Below are 19,579 nucleotides of genomic sequence, written 5' to 3' on the forward strand. Positions count from 1 at the left end.
AAACAAAGCAAGTCAAGTGGATTGCCAAGAATGGCTGCTGTCTGTTTTGTTTTTTTAAATTTACATGAGTTAGTCATATGTTTATAGCTGGGATTTTAAAACCACATTTTTATTCTCATCTTCATTTACTGGCACAAACCCATTGATTTCAGATTGGGCAAAACAGAGAGATGCAGATGATCAGTGAAAGAAGGGTGATGGTTTCTGATTGTGTCTGTGTTTATTAGAAAAGGATTTGTGAAAAGAGAAGTGTTAATTAAAGACGTTTTCTGCTTCTGTGAGGAGACAGTCCTGTGTTCTAGCAGTGTTTGAGCAGGAGACTGGTTTGTATGCAGTGAACTCATCTTAATTTACAAGCCTAAAGTCATTGGCTGCGCACAAGTCCTCCTTTGAATACTTGTATTTGCTCTAGGATCTGCTGTTCATTCTTTACCTGCAAATAATTTCATTTTTCTCCTTCAAATGTGTCATTTTGTGAAGGTACATGTCCACATATTGCTGGTGTTAAGGTAACCTCTATTACTGCACTGCTGTGATAACATTCCTTCAATTTCCTTCTCCCCCCTTGCCCCACCCCAAGAAGGAGAAAGTGGGTGTGTGGAAGGACTCTGCTTTTGTACTGAAACTTCAGGTGGAATGAAGTGGTTATAAAAGCATCTATCAACACAGTAAGAGCTTGCCAAACTAAGTATTTGGGTTGGAAGTCATGCCTTCCAAACTGCTTGAAAACAGGAAGTATCTTTGTTAAGTGATGGAGAGCTGTATTTTGCTAAGAAAAGATTTCTTTTTAAAAAATTAAATCTTGCCCAATATGAGTTAAACAGTTGTTCTGGAGTTTGGATAACAATTTTAGTGCATGATCATGCACACACACTTATGCATATTGCGTGTCTGTGTATCTTTCCCCCTATTATTAAAATTTGAGCACTTTATATATGAGCAGTCGCTGTCAGAAGCCAGCCCAGGCACATCTTATCCCTGGTGATTCCTGTAAAGAACTCGGAATCTGTCAGAAACAGCCTGCAGGATTGCAACGGCTCCTGGGTGATTAATTGCCAGAAGAGTCTGGTTCCAGGTTTCATTACATATAATTGTTATCTTTTCTTAAAGGGGTTCTTTTAAACCCCCACCTCAAAAGTTGCTTTAAAAAAAAAAAGCATTCCTGAGGCTTAGCGGTTCTTTGCTGGGAGGCCAGAAGACTCTCATATGTAAATGTACAACTTTTTAAAGGGTATTACCTGTTAATCGAGTCCTCCCCTGGCCCCCTTTCAGCTAATTTTAACTTTACTGAAAATAATTCTACTAGAAGTCAGGGATAGATTCGTTATCTGGCCAACAACTGCAGTCAAGGGCTGGGAAGTGAAATTTACAGTGAAATCCTGTTTAGATGTTCTCAGAAGTAAATCTAATGGAGTTTAATGGAGTTAAAGGTAAAGGGACCCCTGACCATTAGGTCCAGTCGTGGGCGACTCTGGGGTTGCGGCGCTCATCTCACTTTATTGTCCAAAGGAGCCAACATACAGCTTCCGGGTCATGTGGCCAGCATGACTAAGCCGCTTCTGGCAAACCAGAGCAGCACATGAAAACGCCGTTTACCTTCCCACCGTAGCGGTACCTATTTATCTACTTGCACTTTGACGTGCTTTCGAACTGCTAGGTTGGCAGGAGCATGGACCAAGCAATGGGAGCTCACCCTGCCGCGGGGATTCGAACCGCCGACCTTCTGATCAGCAAGTCCTAGGCTCTGTGGTTTAACCCACAGCGCCACCCGCTCACAGATAAATGGGTAAAGGATTGCATCATTACTATACAGGCGATTCTCAGCTTATTCAGGGGTTACATTCTGGGGATTGCGTCGAAAGCCAAAATCACGAATAGTCAAAACACATTGGGTTCAATGGTGGGTGGGTGCCAATGTGGTTTTCCCCCAGATACCCATCCCCTTTCTACACCCATTTATTTAATTATTTATGCCAAGCACATAAAGCTGAACGTGCACAAGTTAAATGCATGTAAGTTGTGAGTTACCTGTACTCAGGGTGAGGTCCAATGTAACTATGTTAATGTAAGAAGGAGAGATTGTTGTGCAGGCTATTGGTGTTGAGCAGGCAATAGCACACGTGGATACCAGTATACCAGTGCACAACAGTATTCAACACTTCTGCTGATCCAATGTGTCTATTTTATTTTACTGTTGTGCTGTGCTATGAATGGGGCAAAGGATGGGTGTTGCACTAGTGGCATTATTATTACAGTATTATTATTATTATTATTATTATTATTATTATTATTATTATTATTATTTTGTTTATACCCCACCCATCTGGCTGGGTTTCCCCAGTCACTCTGGGCAGCTTCCAGAAAAATATAAAAAATAATAAAATGTCAGTTCCTGGTTTAATAAGATATTATGAAGCTGCATGTTGGAGCTGGTTGAAAGAGTGGATGTTACTTAAAAATACGGAGGTTTTGGAACTGGAAGGCTGGGATGAAATTTATGGATGGCATGGCTATTTAATTTATGGGGAAATACAAGTACACAAAAGATTTACGAACCACTTACTAAGAAAGGCCTTGTTTGAAGTATGGGAGAGAACAAAGGAGAAAATTATAGAAAAAACTCTGTGGTGGATCTCCCCACTAGAGGCAACCTCCACACTTTCAAACAATGCAAAACATTTGTGGCCAACTTATAAAGAGTTGGTGGAAGAAGTGAATGAAAATCCCAAATTAAAATAATATGAAGAATTTAAAAAGATGGGAATAAATTGGTTGGGATATTTTCAACTTAAAGTGACTTTCGAGAAAGATATAAAGAATAGAGGATTTGAAAACAAAATATCAAAACTAGATAAAGAAGTTCTACAAAATAATCAAAAAATACTCACAGAAATGTATAAATTACTAAATAATACACAAACAGATCAAGATATTTAAAGAAAGAATATGTGCACTGTTCAGGGTTTTTCCTGATATATAGTTGTGTTGTGTTTTTATCTTGTTTTTAGTCAGTTTTCACATATTTTCTCCTTCCTTTGTTGTGGGGAGAGAGAATGAGAACAAGGGAAGCCAAACAAAGCAAGTCAAGTGGATTGCCAAGAATGGCTGCTGTCTGTTTTGTTAAAATGATTAAATCTTAAAATGATTAAAACTGCCCTATTCTAGTTAAATTGACTCTTCAAAGGGTGATTTCAGTTGTAGTCAAACAACATCTGGGGCTTAAGGTTGGGGTGGCTACCCTAAGCTGGCTCAAAAAGGAAACATTAACATGCTGTTTGAATGTTGTTTGTGGTTTTTGCTATCTTTATAATGAAATCCTTCATGCTTTCTACCTTTTCTTTTAATGGATTGAGCGTCAACAGACATTTCCTTCTTAAATTGTTGAAAAATACATTTGAAAAGCACCAGATCTTCTTTCCACAACCTAGGTAGTTTTTGGTGCCATTATCAGGTTGTTAGAGTCACTTCGGGCTGCCAGGCCTTGTGCACTAAATTAATGATTGAGCAGTTGATAATATCTATTTTCTTTGCACCTTGAGTGCTCTGGGTTATAACAAATCAGTATTAAATCTTGTAGCAGCTTTCGTCATCATTTTCAGTCCATTTCAAAAGGTTTTTGCAGAGCTGGGAGGAAAGCTCCCAGTTTGCCATGTTGATTCAGTGACATCACCACCACCTCTGTTTGAATGTTATTATTTATTTGATTTATGAATTTCTTCCCATGAGCTGTCCCAAAGCAATTTATAATACACATTTACAATACATAGAATGACTGCATTTTAAAAAAAATTGTTAAAACATTTGCGTCTGTAAAGACAATTGAAACAATTACGCACACAAACACACAATTTAAAACAACAACAACATACACATATATAATCAGTTCAAATCCAGTATAGATACTGAATAGTATTTCAAAAATCTCTACTTGGAACAGCTCTTTGAAAGAGGAATGTCTTCAACAGGCACTGAAAGGGCAAAAGAAGAAGTCATCTGTCTAATATGTGCCTTGATATTTGTACCTTCTTTCTTGCTCTCACCCTTCCCCGTGACTGTGTTTGTTGTTGCTCGTCTGCTGTGCTTCAGGAGCCTGTGCATGCTGTTGCTTAATACCAGATCAGTAAATAATAAGTCCTCACTCATCCATTATTTGATGTTAGAGGTGCTTCACCATTCCTCCTTCAAAATAACGCTACAGGAGAGGAGAAGCAGCAGTAGCACACCATTAACATAACGTCACAATCCTAGACATATCTATAAGCCCTGTTTTCAGCAGGGCTTACTCCTAGGTAGCTGTGCATAGGATTGCAGCCAAATTTCATTAGGGTTTTAAGTAGCTCTCTTGTCTCTTCCCCAGCTCTGTTTATTTCTTTAAACCCAACTCTTGGAGACCTTTCCTAAGTGCATGATTTGTGACCCTTACTCTTCTGGTCCACTGTAATAACTCGCTTTGCAATAATATTAACAAATCACATTTAACTATTGGATGCACATAAATCCACCATAGTGTTTACTTGTTTACATTGATCTCATCAATCTGTCCTTCCTTGGACTCATTTCAGATAAATATCCACTCCTTCTGAGTTGTCAAATCTTGCTAGGAACATCAAGCCACCTGTTTCTCTCCCCCCCCCCCCCGGCCAATCTTTTATTAATACTTTTGGGTAATAGCCATGTAAAATGTTTCTGCTTTGTTTACTGTGCCTTACAAAAGCGCTGCCACTTGATACTGCAGATTCTTCCCGAACACCTGCTGTCAAACACATCAAGTCTTTTCTTGTCAGTTTGCACAATGCTTCAGGTCTTGAGCAAGGCTGACATGACAGAAATGTTGTACAGCCTGATTCTTTAAAATAATTCTATTCCTGTCTCTGTCTAAAATAGTCAGTTCCCAACACTCTCTATTGGTCATAATCTCCTAACATTCTCATCATACAAACTATTTGTTTGGGAGTTGCAACGTGAAAGCCACCCCAGGGGTATATGATGAGGAAAGGGCAGTTCTTCCCATGCCATAGCCCTGATATGAATCACACACACACACACACACACACACACAGAGAGAGAGAGAGATTGTGAATCACACACATACATACACATTCTGGAGCTGCCATCAGCTGTGAAGCGAAAGACATAGCTGGGTTAGAAACACAGGAAGCTGCCTTATACAGAGTCAGAGCATTGGTAGATCGAGCTCATACTTACCCACAATGACTGGCAGCAGCTTCTCCAGAGTCTCAGAAAGGGGATGCTCTCAACTCCACCTAGACATGCTGGGAATTGAACTTGAAACCTTCTGCATGCAGGGCAGATGTGCTACAACTGAGCTACAGCTCTTGCATCTTCCCCTCTGTGCCTAATAGCAGCTAAGCGGGGGACTGAAGTAAAGTAATCATGATGGGAGCAAAAAGCTCTCTTCTACACACACCCCTGCCAATCACGTCTTGTCAAAATTAGCACTTGTTAATTAGCATATCAAAATTGTGTTTAATATATTAACTGTGGAACCCCAACATGGTGTGTTGTTTGGCTCTTACTAAGCAAGGAGACAGAGCAATTAAACAGATGAAAAAATGGGATCAAGAAAATAGGAGCCGGCTCAGTTCTCAGCTATTCCCATTGGGTTCTCTGGAAGAAAATAAACCAGCTTCTAAATCTGGAACATAGTTGGGAGGCCCAAAATATGTTTTCTTATAAATATTTTGTACTCCTCAATATAAAAGATACTTGAAAGATCATCTCATCCCTTATATACCCAATTGATCGCTGCCTTCTAAAGGAGAGGGAATCCTGGAGATACTATCCTATCAAGAGGTCTGTTCTGCACTATGTCAGCATCAGGGTGTGGCAGTGTCTTTGGAACTCCCTCCCATTAGATTTAAGGCGGGTGCCATTTATCTCCCTTGTCTTTTCAGCGCCTATTGACTTTACTCCTTCAACAAGCCTTCAAAGTGGATTTTCTTTTTATTCCAGTTAGTATCTGTACTGTACTGGATTTGGAATTGGAATGCTCCATCCCTTCCAATAGAGGCTGATCCATTGGGGGGGCACTGCCTCACCAACCTCAACAAGTCTTGGGGAGAAGACTAGAATTAGTTTGCTCTGCCTCTCATTAAATCAGGCTCCACCTACTGTGGCTCACCCTGATTTCTACTCAGCGGGCACTGCTGCTTCCGTCCATATCCTTTTATAAGTATCTGGGAAAGGAGGAGGGTGAAAGACAACAATTTTCCCCCTGAAAAGGAAAATAAAAGCTATTCAGTGACCCTCCCCCCCAATCCTTCTGTTATGTACTGAAGTTCTCACCCTGGGCCAGCAGGGGGATACTGTAGATAGTTTTCACTCAGGTCCATATATGCAAATAAGGGATTGAAAGTGACGTTCAGTGATTGGACAGTTACAGAAAGTGGTTACTGTTGCATTCTAGTGGAGCTCTATATAAGCAGGCTGGCTGAACCCTTCAGTTCAGTTCAGTTCTGGCCTGTGAATAAACAAGAGCTGTTTGAAGAATCGCTGTGTCGTCTGATATGTTCTCCCACAACTTAACACCTTCAAGTTTAGATGCTATGCAAAACAAAATGCGTGCACACAAACCTGCCCCTGCCCCACAATTATATTCAGAAATCTTAAGAGAATGAAGCAGGAGAGTGTAATAGCCTTTGCCATAAGCCATGTTGAATTGCTGCTGATGTTTTTTAAAAAGCGTGCATGCCTACTGCGTGCACCTAAAGGGATACTGGATGCGTGCCAAAATGTTAAAAATTCCAAGGCAGCATCCTGATATAAATGTGACTTGACTGAACAATGAGCTGGCAGTTATATCTCCTAGCTTGTTGAGACTTTAAGGAAACACTCTGATGATCCTTTGGGCGGCTGCACTGAACTTGCTGTATAGTTTCCTTAGCTGAGAATATGTGCGCTTTTGTTTTAAAAATAACAGGACATCTCTTAGCATGCACAATACATTTTTTCCACCCCAGAGTACTCACAAAAGTCTTTTTAAAGAAACTAGGAAGGGTGTTAACTTGATCAATGCTGTGCAGGAAGGAAAGCTTCTTCCTACTATTTTTCAGCGTGACTTTCACTGACATGATCAGGCTGGGAAAAGTCTTATTGGCTGAGAGCCCAGGACAACCGTGCAATATCTCTAGTCAACTGGAACTCAAACTACACTGCCCAAGGGAAAACTACAACATAAAAAACAACTTGGGTTACGTGCTGTGCCTTAAACACATCCAGCTGAAAATGTGTTTAAAATTCTGAATTTGCATGCAAGCTGTTGTGGATGTGGGGTTGTTTGTTTGTTTTTTAACAAGATGGCAATATTTATCAGCAAATCAAAATGTATTTTTTCATATTATTTATAAAGTTTAATAAGGAAGGATTCAGATAACTGAAATTCTACCCACCCACAATTGTGCCATCACCATGGGATCAGTTCCACAAGGTTAAACATAGTTAAAAGGATATCATGTGTATTGTGTGTATTGTCTGATGTGCATTGTCCAATACATGATGGCCCATAAGCTGCAATTCTTTTGACAACTAAGGTAACATTCAAACCATACCTTTAAACCACACTTGTACTACTCTTAGAAGAGTCTTGGCTTCACCCCCAAAAATACCTAGGAGCTGTAGTTGGTTAATGGTGCATGGAATAGCAGTTTTGGGAGGGATCTCCTATCAGCTTTCAGCATGGGGAGCCATGACTGTTTTAAGAGTGGCATAAGAATACTTTAAATATATGGCCTAAGGCTCCCTATTCATTTTATTACAGCAACAAGAGAGCTACTGCAACATGGTTGTATCCTGTGAACACAAGCATGCTGGATATGATGGTGCTGCAATTCCTCCTTGTTTGAGCATCGCCTGTCTGGGGTTTCCAAGGAAGGAACAGTGTCGCAGCAACTCTTGTGTCACTGGGAGTTCATTAGTACTGCTGCCTTGCTTCAATGAGGATTGGTGTTCATAAGAAGTCACTGCACGGGAGTGGGGAAACATCCATCATGCTTTGTGCACTTCCAGCTAGCAGCAGTCTGCAGTGTTAAGTAGGGTCGGTGACATGTACCTTGTGGTGACACCATGTCAAAACTCATTTCTTTACCGAGGCAAGTTTTAAAGTTGATCAGTAGGTCGTCTCTTTGGTATTTTGACTGCCTTTTATGGTACTATTTTATTCTTTATTGTTTTGTACTGTATGCAATTAAATTCATGTTTGTTTACATTTTTCTTTACCTCTGAAAACTGGCTCAGATAATTTTTAACAATCAAAGAAATAATTGGGCCTATATGTTATGGAGAAAGTGGCATGGGCTGCATTTTTTAGCAGGAACCCTGTGGTAGGTGTTACAATTATTACTTCCTCCTGTGTTACTTACCTGATGCAAATATTAGAAAAGGCACATAAAGATGAATGCAAATTATAGGTGTCTGTTTTGCTCTCAGTATATGTACTAGAAAGCCGCTGTGCAAATCAGCTTCCTGTTATGCATTTCGGAAACTCAGTGGCCACTTGCGCATTATATCTTATGTAACTTTTGCAATGTTAATTCCTATGTCAAAAAGCTGCTGTAACAATTAATCAGAGGAAAATAATTATATAAGTCATTTTCTTTGTCAGCTTCCTTCTGATCCAATAAATTATTTTTTTTTAATCACTTTAGGCTTTGATGCGACCTGGTCGAATTGACAGAATCATATACGTGCCTCTTCCTGATGCAGCTACTCGTAAAGAAATATTTAAAATCCAGTTTTCTGCCATGCCTGTGTCTGAGGAGGTCCACATGGATGAGCTTGTCCACCAAACACAGAAGTATTCAGGAGCAGAGGTAAGAATGCAGTGCCATATGAAAATGTGAAATCCTAATAATTATTACTATATATTTGATTTCCTGTAATTGTGTTTTACCATCTTGTTTGTGTTCCTCCTCATAACATCATAAGTGAAATGGCATTTTACATACTGAGGAACAAATTGCTGTCAAGGCCGTGCAGTCAGCTGGTCAGATCCGTCTTTCTAATCTATATCAGAAGCATACCTAGCAGTTGGTGGAACTGGCTGTGGGGGGATGGCATGCAAAAACCACCTATCAGACTATGGCATGTATGATGTATACAGTATGTGTGTGGTATTGTGCCAGCGCTGTCAGGGCGAGATCAAATGCGGGAGAAGCTTCCCGACCTCCATGCACTGTGGCACAAAGACATGCAAATTCTTTTGCCCTTCCTCTTCACCTTGTCTGCATTGCAAACACTTTGAGTAGCTGGATCACATAAAATAGTAATTTCTAAGGTGGCTATTGCAATAAAGTGATTTTTTTCTGGGGTGACGGCGCCGATACAGCTCCTTGCCAATGATACAAGGGACCCTAGGTACGCCTGTAGAAATTCGTCACACATTTAAAAAACAAGAACCAAAAGCTATAGTGAAAGCATTTCTGTGTAGCACTGTGATACCTGTGTGCAGATTACATAAATAATTGTGTGTTGTGATTTGCGCTGAAAGATCAAGGACCATAGCAAATGATGATTTCCACATGAGTTTGGTGTTAATTTCTGCCGTGCAAGTGGATAATAATTTTGACCCAATCAAGAAAACACTTAGCTACCCCTCCCAGTTTGGTGTCATCTGCAAATTTGATGAGCATCCCCTCAATTCCTTCATCCAAGTCATTTATAAAGACGTTGAACAGCAACAGGCCCAGGACAGAACCCTGTGGCACCCTACTTGTGCTATGTGTATTATCAAGAGCTGCTTTATATAATTCTGGTTGTCCACTGAATTGAGAACGTGAGACAGTCATATGTAGATGTGCTCTGAGAGAACAGCTGTCTTGTTGGATTACAATGATGTACAAAATGAAAAGATGACCAATGCAGCAGTAACAGACGAGTTACCATTATTAAATCCCTACTCATTAGACTGATTTCATATTTCTTTATTTAAATCATGCAAAATCCATCTTTAAACCAGGTGTCACCAAGATAATATAGAAAATAATATAATCCACTAAAACACATTAAACATCATTAGAGTATAAAGATTTACATCTGCCTTATCTAAGGAACAATAAAAATGACTATAACATATAAAAGATCCAGGAAGGACAGAGTGAACAGATAAGATTTTTTAATAGCGAATATAATATCTGTACTATTGGCACCTGCCAGATATCCAGGAGAGACCATTCCATAAGGGGGCCACCACGAAGAAATCCTGTCATCAGGTGGTCATAATATGAATATTTGCAGGACAAGGCACAACCAAGAGGGCTTTATCTGGTGATCACAGTGAGTGGGTAGATCCATATTTAATGTGTGTGCATATGGTATATATGTCCTGATTGACCTTACCATTTGTTGTTCAGAGTTGGTGACAGAGGCCAATAGATCTGTGACTAACACCCAGGAATTGTCTCACTAGATTTATATATAACACAATATTTATATGTGTGTGTATGTTTACAGTATATGAAAACCACAAAAGCCATTTCTTAGAGCCTTTTAGAGGAGCTTTTCAGACAGTTGCCTAGTTTCATTAACAAGCTTTATCTCATTATACCTCTAGTTCCCTGCCTTACCATTTTACATTTTACAGCAAAAAGGAATCACTTTAGTTGATAACTTCATGATACTTGATTTATGGCAACCACTTATAGCAAAAAGCAGAATTATTGCAACCCACTGGGGTTCTAAGCAGTGCAAATACTTTACTATCCATGTAGTGCTGAACTATTATTTTTAATGCACCTTACTGTTTTTCATTTTTCATATATGTCATAAACAGCAACCCCTCCCATTCTTCCACAGATACATCCATGTAAGTAAGAGCGTATACAGTGATAATCAGTCAATATTTATCTGAAATGGTTACCAAATTTTGCTCAGTGAAAGCAGTTTTTCAGAATAATCAAATATTATGGAATTAGTAAAGAGGTGATTGTGGTGTTGTTATTTTTTTAGAATGATGTATTCAAGTAGCATGAACTTGCTGAAAATTAATTTGTTTGCTTAACGGTTTTTTCAAAAATACCAATATAACTGACATCCCAAATAAACAGTCTTCGCCCAATATTGTACTTAGGTTGCTTTCTTCTGAAAAGATTGTGAGGAAACATAGTATCCAAAGCAGACTGCCGTCTATCCCAGAAAAAGAAAATCTTAGTTATGCCTCATGTTTAGATTTCTCGTTGACTAGCTTTGAAAGTAGTTTTTAAAAGTAATAGCTGCATAGCTTAGACAAGAAAGCCTATTTACAAGAAATAACTTGCCATGGAAGTCAGAGGCAGGCAATTCTACCCTCAGTCCTCCAAACAGAGGAGTAGCTGTATCTCATAGTGTGTTTGTTATTAGTTTCCTTGCTACCCGTAATCTCTAGTTTCATTTGGGAGAGAAACCTTTTCCCCCTATTCTGATCAACTTTGAGTTGAACATTTGATGTAACAAGTCTGCAGCAGGATATTGAGCACAAATGTTCCCCTTTTCTTTCCACTGAAGGAACAAGCGTTAGAGAAGATGATGAGCTAATGAAAAGGTAGAAAGCATAAATCACCTTACAGTGTTTAATTTTTACATTCCTCGCCCTTTCATCAGTCCACAGAAACAGCAATTGAAATGAAGTAATAGTTCTTATGCCAATGAACAGAAGTTTTAAGCTTACTTTCAGCCTTCAGAATTTCTAAAGATTCTTGCAAATGAGGTTAGAAGTAGTGTTAATGATACAGTATTATGTTGGGTAGTTCTTTGCTTAATCACAAGGTTCAGGGTCCAGAAGTCGTGAGTAACCAAATATTTTTGTGCATTCTTGGATTTCCTCTTTTTTATATACACAACTGCATCACATGCCATTCTAAGGGGTTTCGTGATTTTTCAGTGTATTTAAAAAATGGATATTTTAGGGAAAGTGGTGTAAGTTTCATAGGGATCGCTTCATCTTAGTAATTTCCAGCTTTAAATTGCACAGAATTTGTCTCAGTAAAACTGGCACTGCTTATTCTATAAAGCTCAGCATAGGCTTTCTTAATTTGCTTTCTGGTGTTGTAATTAAAATTGCACACGAAGCCCTAAAGAACTGTTTGTTGCAAGTAAAAATGAAATCATGTGAATCCTGACAGATGTCAGGTTGCTAATTCTGTCATTCGGAAACTCTCTTATCCGGAAAGGATAATATAATTATAATTATCATACATTATCTACAATAAAAGGGTGAGTTTAGATGAAGCATGTCTTGGCAGAATAGAGACTTGATTCCTTCTTTTAATAAGCACGTATGCTGATCCTTATTCTAAATCTGACTTTTAAAAGAAGTTTATTACATCATTTTTCTTTTCAAATTAAAAGGACGACTGATCTGCTTTGTCCTAAATCTTTTCTCTTCAAACTGTGGAGGAAATATATAGAATAAATTATAAAAGTTCTATGAAAGAAATTAGCATTTAAACATTTCTGGAAACCAGAGCCTAGTTATCATCTCCTCCTTCCAATTCTGAAGCAAATTCCTTTTTAAATTCAGAAGTAGTTATAAAGACAACTCTCATGAAAAGGTCGAACATGTGTGTGAAACATTCTGCTGAGAACAATAAAAACTGAAACATCCTGTTTTCTAGTATAGTGCATCTCTTTGAGGTACATACGTTTATGGAAAATTAAGATGTGAGACAGCCTTAACTTTATGGCAGACAGTTTATAGTGTGAGAGCCAAGGCTGGCATCATGTTATATGGCATATCATATAACCATGCTTACCAAAGAGACATTAAATGTGAGTAGAAACTATAAATCTATCACTTATACCTAGAGGACTTGGTGTAAATTTTATCTTCCTTGCCGAGCAATAACTCACAAGGGTGGCACACAGCATGCACAACAAAATGCTGGTCAACTTTCACTCATGCTGTATACCATGTGCTTATTTGATGTCAGGAAAGCATCATTGTGTTGCCATAAAGTCATATTGTACTGTATAGCATAGCTCAACTCTCATCTCAATCTTAAAGCACATCTGATTAAATGTAAGTCACGAGGAAGGACGCTGCTGATTTAAACCACCTCTTACATTCAGTAAAGAAAATGTAGACAGTTTTATCAGTGGAAATGACTCTGCACAGAGTTCTACTACATTTCGTTGTTTGTTTCATAAAAATCAAGGAGAAAAATACAACCTGTTTGCAAAATTCATAGGCAAACATGCCTGTTGCTGAGCACTGGGGATTTTTTTATTTTGGGAACTACAACCCCCACCCCCAAACATCCAAAGAAGTATCCCTGTATCATATTTCCATTCTGGTTCAGGAGTAGCTTACAATCTTTTTAGGGAAAAGCCCCATTGACTTTCTAAGTAAACATACTTGGCCTCAGACTGTCTCACTCTCGGTTACATTTGCAACATAGCCTTGACTGTTCATACACAGTTAGCACATGAAAAATGTAGTATAACAATACTTATTATAATCCATTATGTCAGCCTCTCTCACACATGAAGCATTAAGAAATTTGTGGGCCTTGGTGCACTTTTGAATGTATCTTTCATTCAACAGCTCAAATTTCTGACATGTCATTGTACTATAAAGAAATGGATAGGAAGCTGATAAACTTGCTTGATGTGTATCTGTAGAATGCATGTGTGATGCCAGCAGAGAACTGAGACTGCCTCGCCACTTTTCTTTCCTGCCCCCTGACCGCCTCACCACTAGTGTCAAGTAATAATGGAATTTTGTGAGCCTCTTCCAGATATATGCACATTGGTGAAGGAGGCAGCAGTCAGCTATCCAGGAAGGAGGATAGCCCCCAGTCCTGAAGACAAGAGAAACACTGAATTGAGTTCTTTGCCCTGGAGGGGGAATGGCCCACAACTGGCAAAATGAGACCACATCCTTGTATCCTGGTCCAGATTCTGAGTTAGCAGAATCAGGCCAGAAGGTGAGGGATTTCCCTACAAGATTGTTTGATTGAACTCCGTACTATTAAAAAAAACTGGATGCCCTACCCTCCTGGTCAAGAAACTTATTGTAGAATATGCTTAGCCACCAGGTGCATATATGCATGTGCACATATATGCATGTGCTTAAGAATATGGAATCGGTATGAATACTATACTGAAAAGGAGGAAATACACATTAGTGGATTTTCACAGGTCTTCACTTAATGTTTACTAATTTTATATCTCCTCCATCTTACCCACCATCCTCCATTTGTTCACATAAAGTTGTCAAAAACTCTTCTGTGTAGAATGTAGGAGAAGGAAGTGTGTCGCCAGCACCACGGGGGCTGCTGTCACTTAGTAGAGGCTACAAAAGAAAGTCGGAAAGTAGCAATCTATCATCCAGCTGTGCTTCCCCTTCCCCCTCCCTCCTGTCCCAGTCTTCCCTGGGGCCATGCTTCTTTATTGTCCTCTGACTTAGCAGTGGTTCCCAGTAAAGGAAAAACATGTTGCTGTTTATAAGCAGTTGGGAATTTAATTCTAGAAGGAAATGGTCTCTTTCGGAAGTTGCTATTGTTTGTTTTTTCAGGCTGGTTTTTTAATTGTTTTTAAGTAAGTTGCAGATTTAATATTTATTTTATCAAGTTCATTTTTAAAAAAATACAAATCAAATTACACTGGTCAGCCTTGAGAATTTTGCATGCTCCTTGGGAGCAGTTTTACTCTCTTCAAGATATAGTTACTAGCATAATCTTAGTTCTTGTAGCAAATAGTGAAATGCCTGGTGCATTCTGCATGCAGCACTTTTATGTTGTAGGGTAGGTGGGGTGCCTAACCTTTTTCATACTGAGAGCCACATTAACCCATGATCAACTCTGCAGGGTACTCATGTCAAAGTGGGCATGGCCAAGGTGTAAAAATGGGTCTGGTGGGAATGGTCGTTCTTGGGACTTCATTTTGAGAAGTCTTTCCCATCAGTTATTTTAGTTGCAGATTTAATATTTATTTTATCAAGTTCATTTTTTAAAAAATACAAATCAAATTACACTGGTCAGCCTTGAGAATTTTGCATGCTCCTTGGGAGCAGTTTTACTCTCTTCAAGATATAGTTACTAGCATAATCTTAGTTCTTGTAGCAAATAGTGAAATGCCTGGTGCATTCTGCATGCAGCACTTTTATGTTGTGGGGTAGGTGGGGTGCCTAACCTTTTTCATACTCAAAATAAAAAAATTCCTTCCAATAGCACCTTAAAGACCAACTAAGTTAGTTCTTGGTATGAGCTTTCGTGTGCATGCACACTTCTTCGGATACACTGAAACAGAAGTTGCCAGATCCTTCTATATAGTGAGAAGGTGGGGAGGGGTGTTACTCAGAAGGGTGGTGGGAATGGGAGATAGGCAGATAGCTGGGAGAGCCTGTTGACGACTCTTAACGACTGTAATAGGTCTTACAGGAAAAGGCAAGGGGTGAGAAGGTGAGAAATGGTATAGTCATGTATAGTGAGATAAGAATCCAATGTCTTTGTTCAACCCAGGTTTTTCCATTGTTTTGAGTTTGGTAATGAGTTGTAATTCAGCAGCTTCTCTTTCCAGTCTGTTTCTGAAATTCCTTTGTAGTAAAACAGCTACTTTGAGATCTTGTATAGAATGTCCTGGGAGATTGAAGTGTTCTCCTACTGGTTTCTCTGTTTTGTGATTCTTGATGTCAGATTTATGTCCGTTTATTCTTTGGCGTAAGGTTTGGCCTGTTTGTCCAATATAGAGAGCTGAAGGACACTGTTGGCATTTGATGGCATACACAATGTTAGACGATGAGCAATTAAATAGTCCCGAGATGGTATGTGTGATGTTGTTGGGGCCAGTAATGGTGTTGTCCGGGTGTATGTGGCCGCAAAGTTGGCATCTGGGTTTATTGCAGGCTCTGGTGCCAGTGTCTGTGTTAAGTCTGGTTGTGGTATTATTGTGGGTTAGGAGTTGTTTAAGATTGGGTGGCTGTCTGTAGGCAATGAAAGGCCTCCAGCTACCATCCCAAACATACCAAACAGTCCATTGTATACAGCCAGGCACTACGTTACAGCCGCATCTGTTCCAACCCTACAGACAGAGACTCTCACCTAAGAGATCTACAGCAAACCTTCTCAGAACTAAAATACCCAGCAGATGAAGTTAGACAACAGATCAACAGAGCCAGACTGATACCCAGAGAGAACTTGCTGCAAGACAGACCCAAAAAAGAAAATAACAGAACACCTCTAGTCATCACATACAGCTCCCAAGTTAAAACAGTACAACGCATCATCAGAGATCTACAACCTCTCCTGGACAATGACAGTTCTCTTTCTCAAGCTCTGGGAGGAAGACCTTTCATGTTTCAGTGTATCTGAAGAAGTGTGCATGCACACGAAAGCTCATACCAAGAACTAACTTAGTTGGTCTTTAAGGTGCTATTGGAAGGAATTTTTTTATTTTGACTATGGCAGACCAACACGGCTACCTATCTACTACTTTTTCATACTGAGAGCCACATTAACCCATGATCAACTCTGCAGGGTCCTCATGTCAAAGTGGGCATGGCCAAGGTGTAAAAATGGGTCTGGTGGGAATGGTCGTTCTTGGGACTTCATTTTGAGAAGTCTTTCCCATCAGTTATTTTACACTGTTTTAAATTAAGTTTTTAATCATGCATTATTCATTATTAAATTCAAGGTTTTTAGAAAAAGATCCTCCCCTTTTTTAAAAGGAGCAATTTTATGTGGACTCTACCACTTCCTTGACATCCTGTTACTCCTGAGCTTTGCATTCTTACTCTTGTTGGCATTAGGTTATATAACTACCTGAAGGTTATGTAACTATCTGAAGGCTAATTTAGATAGGATGTTTATGCTGAACTAACACCCTAGTCAGCCATCTAGCTGCTTCCATCAAGCCCAGCTTGATAGCACCAGGGGTCTTTCCCACAATCTGTCTTTACAGCTTATCATTATAGATACTTGATTTAAAATGATCTGCTTCGGTGTCTAATCATGCTATATTTGATGTGTAAAAACAATTCAAATCAGAACACAAACATGTTAAATAGAAATCCATTTTTTCTTTTGAAGGCAGTGTGCTAATTGAGATGGTTTTGCTGTAACCAAATTTATTTTTATGTGGAAGGTAATAGAATATTGATGCTTTTGAATTATGGTGCTGGAGGAGACTCTTGAGAGTCCCACGGATTGCAAGAAGATCAAACCTATCTATTCTGAAGGAAATCAGCCCTGAGTGCTCACTGGAAGGACAGATCCTGAAGCTGAGGCTCCAATACTTTGGCCACCTGATCTTCTTCAGATCTGAAGAAGTGTGCATGCACATGAAAGCTCATACCAAGAACTAACTTAGTTGGTCTTTAAGGTGCTACTGGAAGGAATTTTTTTCTTTTGACTATGGCAGACCAACACGGCTACCTATCTGTAATAATAATAATATCATCCATATATTACACTGAAGATGATAGGTGAATGAATGCCTGATGCTGTGGAGCATATTCTAAGGTCCTGATGCCAGAGTAGGGAGACAAATATGACATCTCTTTCCTATAGTCCCTGGGTCCATATCTCTGTTATGTGACCTGTTGGTGGTGGTGGTGATGAGCAGCAGTTTTAGATTGAGGGCTGTCAGTAAGCAAGTACGGTGCTACCACTCAAGGCCTGTGAAAGGGAAGTATCATTTTTCAGGATGTGCTATAGATAGATCATTGATTATATGTTTGAGTGGCTTCAGCTAGAAATTGTAAGTGACAACAGTAGTCTCTCATTTTGCCTTCTAATTTGGTCCTACAATAGATTGTTCCTGGGTACCAGTTTGGCCTAGTTAAGCAGTCTGTCCATCCCCTCTCCCAAAGTGCTGGGTGTGTATTGTAGTTTGAAGAGGGTCTGCTATAAATTCTTAAATAGTTGGTCTCTGTCAGGGATTTTTTAGGTACAAGGACCTGATTATAAGTCATGGCTATGCTAGATTAGGTAACCCAAATAATCAGAAAAACGTGCCGCTCTTTATAGTGCTGGAAGTACAAGCTTTGCAGAGTATATGCTTGATAGCAAGCAAGAGCATACATACGTGCTATATTGACTTTAAAACCAATAACCAAAAGCCCACACAAAAATGAAGACTTAGTATTGTTTCTGGGAAACTGCTTGGTCTTGGACTATTCCGTGTTATAGACTACAGGCACCATTATTTGTATGTTATTCACTTGGTCAAGCACCTTCTGTTGGGAGTTGTAAAGAAGGTATCCCAAGCTTTTTAGTGATAGGCTAAAATACATATTCTTAATTTTAAAAATTCTTATAAGGAAGCTCTAGTAATGTGCTCTAAGCAATTTACATTACTCCCCCCCCCCAAACACACACACACCCTTTATCAGAATTCAGGTTGCTTTGTTTTGCATCCAAATTACCAAACGGTTCTCTTGGGCTTCCTCATTAGAGGTAGTCTAATGTACAAATAATAAACAAGGATAATAAAATCAGTGGGACTTTGGGGGTCTCAGCCTCATTGTATAGTCAAAGCTAAAAATATGTATTGGCTTGCTTAATAAAACATGGATTATTAGTTTGAATGAAATTCCCAGTCACAAGGGCCAAGTGCTGCATATAAAGAAACATGTATATTTGTATAAGATAGTAACTTCTACATATTCTGGGCTCTCATACTTCTACCTTTCACGGATGTGTTGACACTGTCAGCTGAAAGCCACATAGGTATTTATTTATGGCTCTTCATTAAAATAAACAGATCATTTCATGTTGTTCAAGCAAAAAAGTTCAACAAGATCAAACAATAAGCCATGTGATCAAGCCATACAGTTATGGGCTGTTTTGTGGTTTTATTTTATTATTATAATGTTAATTGTACCTGTTTTAATTGTGACGTTTTTTGTAATTTGCTTTGGCACTATTTGTTGACAGGCAAGCTGTAAAGTGCAGTCAAATACACACATTGAAACAGCAGTGCACTAACCTCTCTTCTAAAGGATGAGATTATAAGAGCCATTGCAGTGTAATAGAGTGCTGAACTAGGACTTGAGAGACCAAGTCTCAGATCCTCACTTAGCCATTAAGCTCACAGGGTGGCCTTGGGCTAGTCACTGCCTCTCAGCCTAACCTATCTCACAGGGTTGTTGTGGGGATTAAATGCGTATGTGGAAAATTATGCAAACTACCCTGAGGTCCTCTGATATGTGATAAACTACGCCAGGTAGTTTGGATGGTTGGTTGAGAGAGGGGTGGGCTTTCATTTTTTATACTGCCTTTTATAATCTGTTCATCCTCTAAGGCCTGCCTTTTAAATCAGTCATCTGCCTTATTCAGATAAACTCTTTCTAGAATATAATTATTTTCTGAAAAAAATGAAGATCTGGTTGTCACAAAAGATGTTATGTTTTGAACTTCTTCCCTGATAAGCCATAAATCTCTGCTGTATATATTGCAGTAATTAATTGAGCGTTTCAAGTTAAGAAACTTCCTGACTGGACTTGGCTGTTCCTGCATGTACAGAGGCTGTAGCCAAATGTAACATGTCTGCAGAGCTTTTAAAGTCATGATATGAAGATATTTAGTGTTAGGAAATGGTGGAGGTGTGTGGAACCACAGCTTTTATCGCTGATTCATTCACTGTGAAG

General features: G+C 39.1%; 1 protein-coding gene across 2 annotated transcripts in view; it reads left to right on the plus strand.

The window, feature by feature from the left end:
- The window catches only part of AFG2A (AFG2 AAA ATPase homolog A), a 149,569-nt gene that overhangs the window by 110,013 nt on the left and 19,977 nt on the right, over positions 1-19,579 (plus strand). For both annotated transcript variants that reach the window (XM_083460333.1, XM_083460334.1), the window contains exon 15: positions 8,664-8,828. In XM_083460333.1, the coding sequence (XP_083316459.1) occupies positions 8,664-8,828 (165 nt within the window). The remainder of the gene's footprint in view (positions 1-8,663; positions 8,829-19,579) is intronic.

This window comes from Podarcis liolepis (assembly GCF_965112155.1).
Source record: "Podarcis liolepis genome assembly, chromosome: 9".
NCBI lineage: Eukaryota > Metazoa > Chordata > Lepidosauria > Squamata > Lacertidae > Podarcis > Podarcis liolepis.